Genomic DNA, 9,666 nt, shown 5'->3' on the forward strand with positions numbered 1-9,666 from the left:
AAAATGAGGTCTATGTGTCATCCTGAACTAAGCAGAAGAGGGTAGGGGTCTGGGACTTCAGAGGAAAGGAATGTACCTCATGGGGTGATAAGAAGAGCAGATATTGGTAATTAGATGTTCGGTCCTGCATCCAGATGGGTCACTCAGATAAAATGTATCTCTGGTACTAACCCTTATTCTGGGAAAGACCCCCAACTTAGATTCTATGTAGTTAAAGGAGGGCAAAAATTTCTCTTATTAATAGTTTCTCCCACTGAGGGCATGCATAAATTCCTCCTCCCTTATGGCCTCCTGACCCTTTTTTTTAAAGATCTTATTTATTTATTTGACAGAGAGAGATACATCGAGAGAGGGAACACAAACAGGGGCAGAGGGAGAGGGAGAAGCAGGCTTCCCGCCGAGCAGGGAGCCCGATGCAGGGCTCGATCCCAGGATCCCTGGGATCGTGACCTGAGCCGAAGGCAGTCCCTTAACCAACTGAGCCACCCAGGCGCCCCTATTTATTTATTTACTTATTTATTTATTTAAGTGAGCTTGAACTCACAACCTTGATATCAAGAGTCATATGCCTTACCGACTGAGCCAGCCAGGTGCCGCTGGGTGCCCTTTGAAACCCACCAGACCAAGTCCCCAATCCCCTGTCCATCCAGGTGGTCCTTAGCTGGCTGGTAGCTGCCAGGACTACCCTGAGGTTCTGTTGGTTCCTCTAAGATCTGTGCTGCAACACATGGTGTCCGAGAAAGCACTGAAGTTATCTTCTGCACTGTCTGAGGGTTGCCGAGAGGCATGGAGTGGGAGGCTGCCCCCACTCTTTTCTTCCTACTCACCCTGCGGGTACAGGCTGCCCCAGCGAGCCTCCTGACCTCAGAAATCTGCAGCTGACCAGCATCTGCCTCCTATATACTGCCACATTGGCTCCCTGGCTCCTGGAGAAGGGGGGATAGGGTAAGAAGGGGCAAATGGAATCAATTAGGGCTCCCTCCCCTTATCAACAGAGGAAGTAAAACGTGATAACAAATCCTTATGGGAACTGCGGAGATTTTTTGCCACCATCCAAGACTTGAAAAATGGAGATGTTAGCCCTACCGCACGCAGGCTAATGTGGACCCACAGCTAAAACAGGCTCCCCAGCTGGGGTCGGCTCCCATGCTAGGAAGTTTGCACCTTGGCCTTTATCATCTGGCAGATGCAACGGTGCCTCAAATGTTTGGGGTAAATCAGGATGCTATATGGAGCCTGTGGTGAGCCCTGATAGGAGAATCATGGCAGAGACTGCTAAGATGTAATGAGTAATATGAACAGCAACCAATATATAGTGCTGTTTCTCCCACTGCCAAGATTTGCAAGTCTGGGAACAAGGGGTGGGAATAAAGGAAGCGCTTCTCATCATTGCACCTGACCCATCTGTAACAGTTTTACTTCTCGTTCCTGCTAATCTGCTGGTTAGAGGTTTTAGTTCCCTACAATAAACACATCCAGTATGGTCTAAAACCATGGTTCCACCGAATTTGAAGCCACTCTTAGCTCCTGGAGTCACTCAAGACAGGCGATCACGGTGTTCATGCTATGGAATGAGGACAAGCAGGAAAATGGACGAGACGCAGGAGATCCCCTAAGGTGCCTTCTTCACTACAAGCTCGGGGGGCACACGACAGAGTATTGCAACCCTACAAAGGACCATCAAGGGCTCAGACTCTTCAGGAATAAAGACCTGAACGTCCCCGGTAAGGAAGGCAAAAAGAACGTGGGGTTGTTAGAGAAATCGTAAACGACAGAACCACCTCACTGCTTTTGCAGAAATCAGGACTGTACCCTCTACCTGTGTTTCCCTGCTGATTATTTGTTGGCTTTTTCAATTCTCTCACCTCTTTAGTACTGTAAAGAGGGTAGTGTGGTGTGATGAATTCACCATTTAGGTCATGGTATTGCAGAATATCAATATCAAGTTGGGATAATGGCAGAGCTAGCAAAAGAAGGGTCATCAGCAGGAGAACTTGAACTATGAACAGAGGCCCCAACACCTCACCCCTAACTAGGATAGCTAGGAATGTTTGTATGCATAGTTCTTGGTTGTATGTCAAGTAATTAAGTTATGCCAGGAGGGAGCATTTTTAGAATCCTATGAATGGAAGAATGGTGTTTGTACATGCCAGGAATTTAAGGAGTACAAGGCTCTTGCTCCCTACATTTCTTTTCTATCTACTTAACATCCCCACCTTTGGGGAACTACCGAAAATCACCAGGATTCCCTACTCCAGGCCACAGCAGTATCTGGGGTAGAAATACAGGTGATGGAAAGACATTAGCATCCAGTAAAGCCCCGGAATATTGGATAGCCTTGCTTGTCCTGGAGCTTCCACCTTTGAAGACTTTGGTTGCCTTGCCCAGCATCATTCAGATTCTTTGGTTCAACAAAATTTGGCTTATGAACCTGACCTCCAGGTTCTCAAGCCGTTTTCAGGAAGGATTTGAAGTGAAGCTCTCAGATTTGCAGTAAAAACACCCAAAGGGGGACTTCTGGTTAAGTCCTGTCTTGAAAGACAATGTTTACAAGTCTCCCACCACCTCCACCCCTGCCCTGGGGACAAGGATTCTAGAGAATCTCTTTGAGTTGCTGGAGAAAGGTGTCAATGCCGGTAGTCATTCAGGTGACCAGAACCAGTCTGAGTCTGAAGGCAGTCACGGAACCGTGTCCAAGGAAGGGAGTCAGGGGTCACAACAGAAGGCCCAGGCGTAGGAAGTCCCGGGTCTGGAATCTGCATTTGCGTCTGTAACGTCAAGGCGTTTGGTGGTATCAGGACAGGCCCTGGAAAGGGGGAAATGATAGAGTCAAGGTAGAAAACATTTAGCATGGACTAGAGGAGCTCCTTCCCGAGGATTGCATAGAAGAGTGCGAGTTAAAGGACGTCTTCCGTTGCTCTAGGGTAGTGTTAGTCGTGCTCAAGAGAACTGTATCTAACTACAATAAGTCAATGTAAAAGTTGCCAGAGATACTCAGCTCTTGAAGGTCAGATGAGCATGGAAGAGAACAGGTTAATCAGTCTGAGGATGCTGTAGTTACACTGGCTGTCTTTTGTGTTTTTGGTTTTTTGTTTTGTTTTGTTTTTTGGGTGGTTTTTTTTTTTTGTTTTTTTTGGTTTTTTTTTTGGCTGTGGGGTGAGAGAAATTATCCCTGCAGTGAATTAGGGGAAATGATTTGAAAAGTGAAACACAAAACCAAAAGCCTTGTGCTCTTTGCATGTTAAAACTTTTAAACTGTAACTGTTTAGAAATGTGTGTATTTGATCTTTGTTCATGGGCAAGAAGATGTGTTTTCTGAGAAGAAAGTGGTGTTTAATTAGTTACAGTTTCCACATTAAAACCAATTTGCTTTGATTTGAGTGCTTGCTATAAAGAATGCTTTTAATATTTCATTAAAATGAGTTTCCTTGGTTAGAATTCAAATCCTCTGTAAGTGGCTGAGCTCCATCTGACCTTCTGTTGTGTGACCCCAGTAACGCTAGATGGGGCTTCCAAGAATTGAGGGCCTAGCTCAGCTTTCCCCAAATTCCAGCATCTGTGGCACCCACTGGATAGTGAATCTTACACCAAAAATGTAAAGGTCTCACAATTTAAGTAATAAAAACACGATTAAAAACTAATCATCACAATGAATGCCTCATATTAGTAAGAATGATATTGTTTGAAGTATTTCATCCGTCTGCCACTATACTCCTCTGTGCTTGTCTCCTGTCCTGAAAACTGTGGGTAATAACAGCCCCTATCTCGGGGTTGTTGCCAGGATTAAATGAGATGATGTATATAAAGTGCTTAGAACATCCCATGGCTTATCCTAAGGGTGCAGTAATATTTCCAAGTATTCTTTTTTTTTTTAAAGATTCCATTTATTTATTTGAGAGAGACAGAGAGGGAGAGAGAGCACAAGGAGGGAGCAGAGGGAGGGGAGAACAGGCTCCCCACGGAGCAGGGAGCCCGATGCGGGGCTGGATCCCAGGACCCCGGGATCATGACCTGAGCCGAAGGCAGACGCCAAACCAATGGAGCCATCCAGGTGCCCTGTTTCCAAGTATCCTCATACCCTATCACTAAGTAGAGTGTACAAATGTATATACATGTATACATCTGTGTGTGTGTGTGTGGGGGGTCCCTCTGGCTCAATCACAAGCCACTTCCCATCTATTAGAATCATTCCACTTTGATAGAATAGAATTCCTTATTTCTAATGGCTACACAGTACTCCATTATATAGTTATACTTTATTTTTATTAAACCAAGCTCCTACTGGCGCGCCTGGGTGGCTCAGTCGTTAAGCGTCTGCCTTCGGCTCAGGTCATGATCCCAGGGTCCTGGGATCGAGCCCCGCATCGGGCTCTCTGCTCCACGGGGAGCCTGCTTCTCCCTCTCCCACTCCCCCTGCTTGTGTTCCCTCTCTCGCTCTGTCTCTGTCAAATAAATAAATAAAATCTTTAAAAAATAATAATAAATAAATAAACCAAGCTCCTACTGTTGGGGAGAAAGTTCCTCTGCCCTTCAAGGTCCTTCTTGCTGGAATAAGACTCAAACTGACATGAGATAGATTAACAGAAAATCAAATTTAATAGCGGACCTATGGGGTATCCACACAGACAGGAGATTGCAGAAACAGCGAGGCAACATGAGGCTTATAGGAGCTAAGGAGAGGGGTAGGGTCTGAAAATAAAAGGGGAGAAAGACCATGAGCAGGAAGGGGAGAGATGTTTGGAAAATAAAGGTCGCCTTGGTATGCAGATAAATTTTTTAGGTAAAGAGGAATCTCTGGGGCACCTGGGTGGCTCAGTCGGTGAAGGTGAAGCGTCTGCCTTCCGCTCAGGTCATGATCTCAGGGTCCTAGGATCGGAGCCCCGAGTAGGGGGGGCTCCCTGCTCAGTGGGGAGCCTGCTTCTCCCTCTGCCTCTGCCCCTCCCCCGGCTTGTACTCTCTCTCATTCTCTCAAATTAATAAAATTTTAAAAAAAGGGGGGTCTGTTTCAAGCTCTCTTCCTGGTACAGACAGGCAGTTGAGCGGCAGGTAAAGAGCTTTCCTGGCATCTGCTGGGTTCTGACAGCTTTTGACTCAAAGTAACAGTCATGCCAAAGCAGCCATCTTGGGGCGGCCTGCCCTGCGCCCCTACACTAATGTGGGACATTTAATTTATTCCACCGGCTTGCTATTATGACCGATACTAAAGTGTAAGCACCTCGTCTAATCTTGAGGCACTCGTCAAAGTGTCCATCAACGTTCTGTCTGATCTCACTTACACGTGGAATGGAAAAAAGCCAAACCCACAGAAACAGTAGGATGGTTGTTACCAGGGGGCTGCGGGCAGTGAGGAGATACTGGTCCAAGAGTACAAACTCCCAGTTAGACAAATAAACTTTAGGGATTTAAGACACAGCATTGTGATCATAGTTAATATTCTATCATATACTTGAAAGTTGCTAAGAGAGGAATCTTCAATGTTTTCACCACAAAAAAAAAAACAGTAATTATGTGACGTGACCAAGAGGTCAGCTAAGGCTGGGGGCAATCACATCGTAGTGTAGAAGTATATCAAACCAACACACTGGGCAGCTTACATTTACACAAGGTTATATGTCACTTATGCCTTGATAAACCTGGAGAACAGTTTTGAAAAATTGCAAGTATTTTATGAAATAATCTTTTTTTTTTTTTAAACCTTAACTACATCGCTGCAGAAATTTTTGCTCATGCAGTTTCAGAGAGTGAGGAAGCTCTGGGCTACCTTAAGATGACTGGCCATTTTTATTTTTAAGCTTTTCCTTGGGGTCTAAGGTTTGTATGGAAAGCAAGGAAATCCTATTTCGTGGGATCATTCAGGAACATTTTAGGGTACACATACACTGCTGCAGAAAGGAAGGTGCAATCTCCCTGGCCTTCTCTGCCCATCCCCGGCTCCCCCCCCCAATGTCCTTCTAATTGCAGTCAATTCAGTTTTTAGTAAGTTTTACTTTTTAATGAAAGCAATACACACATAGTTTTCAAAAAATCCAATAGTGAAAAAAAGGCATATAATGAAAAGTAAGTAAATCCCTGCCCATCCTGCTCAACTTAGGGAACTAAGCCAGAGGCAAAAACGTTTACACCTGTCTGTATAGTGGTTAGGTCCTTTCTTCCTTAAGAATATGCTTTTATTACTACTTTTTTGACTTGATAACATAAGGAATTTTGACTTCCCGCTGTCCCAGCAACCCCCTCCCCCCTCACTATTGGCTGAATCACTATTTTTAAATCCCCCGGTGGCTACCTTGTTCGCTTTAATAATACGATCCCTAAACCTGCCTTATTCTTTCAACTAGAGACAGAATCTGGACTTTCTGCTTCCCGAGAATAATGCCACCGCTCCATTTCCTCCTCTCTGCCTGCCCACTTGTTGCCCGGACTGCGCACTGTCCAAGGGGCTAACCTTCCCATCCGGTTCTAGCCCCGTCACGAATGAAGTCTTCCCTGCTTAGCTGACAGATTTGGTCTAAGAGCGGAAAACCGTAACTTCTTTTTCCATCGGAATGATTATTGAAATATGGTTCGCCGAAGAGCCGAGCTGCACGGGATGACTGGTCTCTCCGAGCGCTGCACGTGCCGATCGGTGTTCGAGCTGATCCCTTTCTCCCACTCCTGGCAGCTGTTCAAACCCGGCCCGGTCTGAGGCAGCTTCCTGTTCGAAGCCTGCTTTCCTTGTCCAGTTTGAAATGTTTGTTTTGCGGCCGTAGTGTTTCTGTTCGCCACCGACTTGGCTTTGGGGATGAGGCCATGCATGCCTTCCAGATCCGGTTGTTAATTTCCCCCAGCTTCCAACGCAATCCAGCTAATGGCTTGGAATTCAGTCCATATTCTGTTGGAAGTCTGTTCGCATCTTACTCTAACTTGGAAGATTTCCTTGCCCAGTTGGACCGTCGTTGTGCAGTTAGTTTACGTCTGGGTCGTTAGTAACCTCTCCTCTGGTTTCCCCCCTTCGGGCATCCTGAGACCACCATCGGTTCCTCCCGTTCGGGCTGTTGTGTGTTTTACGGCTGCAAGAAAGTCTCAAGTATTTCTGAGGATCTTCGGAGTTTAAAGTTCTTTCCGGCTCCTTGAACTATCTATTTCCTAGAGAATCACCCTTTCACTCTATCTTCGGCTTTTCTGGTTATACTGTAGGCTTTCCGCAAATGAGGATTTCTAGCCGCCCATGTACATGGAAAGAGAAGGCCGTGGAAAGGCAGCCCGGCGAGTCTGCGCGTGCGAGTCTACTGGCCGCTGTGCTCTAGAGCGGGGGAGCCGCGGGGTGGAAGCCAGCCATCCTTCGGGGATCCCCGAACGCCACAAAGTTAGTTGCTCTAAATATGTACCTGCAGGCGGACGTTGAGAATCACCGAGGCCACCACGTAGAAGTAGGGGAAGTTCGTGCGCAGCCGCCAGGCCAGGTCGAAGAAGGTGATCAGCGTGCGTGAGAGCCCCTTGCAGAAGGCGCCGTACGAGCCGCGGGCCGCCGCCGAGCGCGACAGCCGCACCCCCAGGGCCGACAGGGCCGCCGCTGCCGCCGCCGCCGCCGCCGCCGCCATCGGTCTGATGTCGCCTCCCACACGGTGCCGGGAGGTCAAGGCTTCCAGCCGGCCGCGCCAACCCACCGATCGACGGACCGAGAGATGCGCGCAGAGGGCAATCGGCGCGGGGGCTCACTGGGCGGCCGCCGATGCCAGCCGCGCTGCCGCGCGAACGCCCTCCTTCCCGGCCGCGGCGATCTACGATCGCTGGTGCTCCGTTGGGGCCGCCAGACTGAGCTGCCTCGTGGTGGGCGGGGCGCCGGAGATGGCGAGCCCCTGGACGGGGAAGGGAGGGGGACGGGGGGGGCGGGGACCCGAGGCGGGAGGCAGGGGAGGGGGAGGGGCACGTGGCTTTCCCGGGAGACCCAGCTTCCTCCTCCTGGTGGTCCTTCTTCTTCTTTTTTAATGTTTTAAATTTTAACGGAAGCAAAACGAAACTTGCACAAAACGTAGGAAGAGTTCCTTCGTAAACATGATCTTGAATAGCTTAGAAGTGTGAACCCGTTTCCTGTTGCCTCAAATCCCTTTAGGAATTTTTCCAGTCCTCAACTGTGAGCTAGTACGAACACACAAAACCTATTCATTTTCTCAACCGTAAAATGTGTGCCTTCTGCTTTAATGATTCAAGCGGCTTTGGAAATTTGGTTTTACATCTTTAGTATTCTTCTAATGGGAAAAGTTATACAGACAAGTTGTTAGACATTTTCAACAGCACAAACAGAACAATGGGAAGCAGATACCCTGCTTAGTTTCACATTCTTCACCCCGCCCCCGCCACGAACTACCATTCTGTTTTCTGTGTATACTTTCAGACTTGATATGTTCATATAGTGCTCTTACCGTGTCAATAATATATAACTACCTCACTCTCTTGGACGACTGATCACTACCCTAACATGTATGTTGATGTTCAATCATATATTTAAATCAGTCCTCTATTGATGAACATTCTGAATGTTTCCAGTTTTTCTTATGCCAAACATTATTGCAGAGAACATCGCTGTACGCATGAATTTTCAAGTGGCAGAAAAGAATGAGGAATATAATCCCATTTTTATTTATAAAAAAATCATATGAACATATTTAGTGTTTGAGGTCAAAAAAGTTTTACTTTTTAATACATGTGGTTGATCAAAAAGTTTTGAGACTAGGGCTGTGTACAACATGGAGTGTTAATCTTGGAATTTTTTTCACCAATATGAAAGGCAATAATTACGGCTCATTACTCCTCTAATTTGCATTCATTTTAATTTTTATTGTTATGTTAATCACCATATATTACATCATTAGTTTTTGGTGCAGTGTTCCATGATTCATTGTTTGTTCATAACACCCAGTGCTCCATGCAGAACGTGCCCTCCTCAATACCCATCACCAGGATAACCCATCCCCCTCCCCCTCCCCTCTAGAACCCTCAGTTTGCATTCATTTTAATTATCAGTGAAGCTGAGCAACTTTTCTAAATTTCTTAATATTTCAATATTATTTTGAAAAACTATTAACAGATTGGTATATGTTTTTATCAATTATTTACATATATTATAAGCAAGGCATATATACATATATCACACACAAGTCACAAAACAAAAAATGGAATCATAGACATACTGCCTTGACAATTGCTTTTCTTTTTAGATTTTATTTTATTTTTATTTTTTCCATTTTTAAATTTAAATTCAATTAATTAACACAAAACGTATTATTGGTTGGATTTTATTTATTTTAGAGAGAGTGAGTGAGTGAGCAGGGGGAGGAGCAGAGGGAGAGAGACAAGCAGAACCCCACACGGGGCTTGATCCCATGACCCCGAGATCATGACCCCAGCTGAAACCCAGAATTGGCCACTTAACCGACTGAGCCAACCAGGGGCCCCTGACAATTGCTCTTTTTTTTTTTTTAAGATTTTATTTATTTATTTGAGAGAGAGAGAGAGCACAGGGGGAGAGTGAGAGGGAGAAGCAGACTGCCCGCTGAGCAGGGAGCCCGACTCTACTTGGGGCTCCATCCCAGGACCCCGGGATCATGACCTGAGCCAAAGGCAGACGTTTAACTGACTGAGCCACCCAGGCGCGCCCCCGCTTTTTTATTAAAGATTTTTATTTATTTA

The 9,666-nt window shown here is 46.2% G+C and overlaps 1 protein-coding gene across 1 annotated transcript; it reads right to left on the minus strand.

The window, feature by feature from the left end:
- Positions 1 to 5,965: 5,965 nt before the first annotated feature.
- On the minus strand, positions 5,966 to 7,795 carry LOC112809172 (small integral membrane protein 10-like protein 2A). The gene has a single exon (XM_025852550.2). The coding sequence runs from the start codon at positions 7,575 to 7,577 to the stop codon at positions 7,353 to 7,355; it is 225 nt and encodes a 74-aa protein (XP_025708335.1). The 5' UTR covers positions 7,578 to 7,795; the 3' UTR covers positions 5,966 to 7,352.
- Positions 7,796 to 9,666: the final 1,871 nt, after the last annotated feature.

Source organism: Callorhinus ursinus, unplaced genomic scaffold, assembly GCF_003265705.2.
Source record: "Callorhinus ursinus isolate GAN/ISIS: 27379988/994484 unplaced genomic scaffold, GSC_fseal_2.0 scaffold33, whole genome shotgun sequence".
NCBI classification, from domain to species: Eukaryota; Metazoa; Chordata; class Mammalia; order Carnivora; family Otariidae; genus Callorhinus; species Callorhinus ursinus.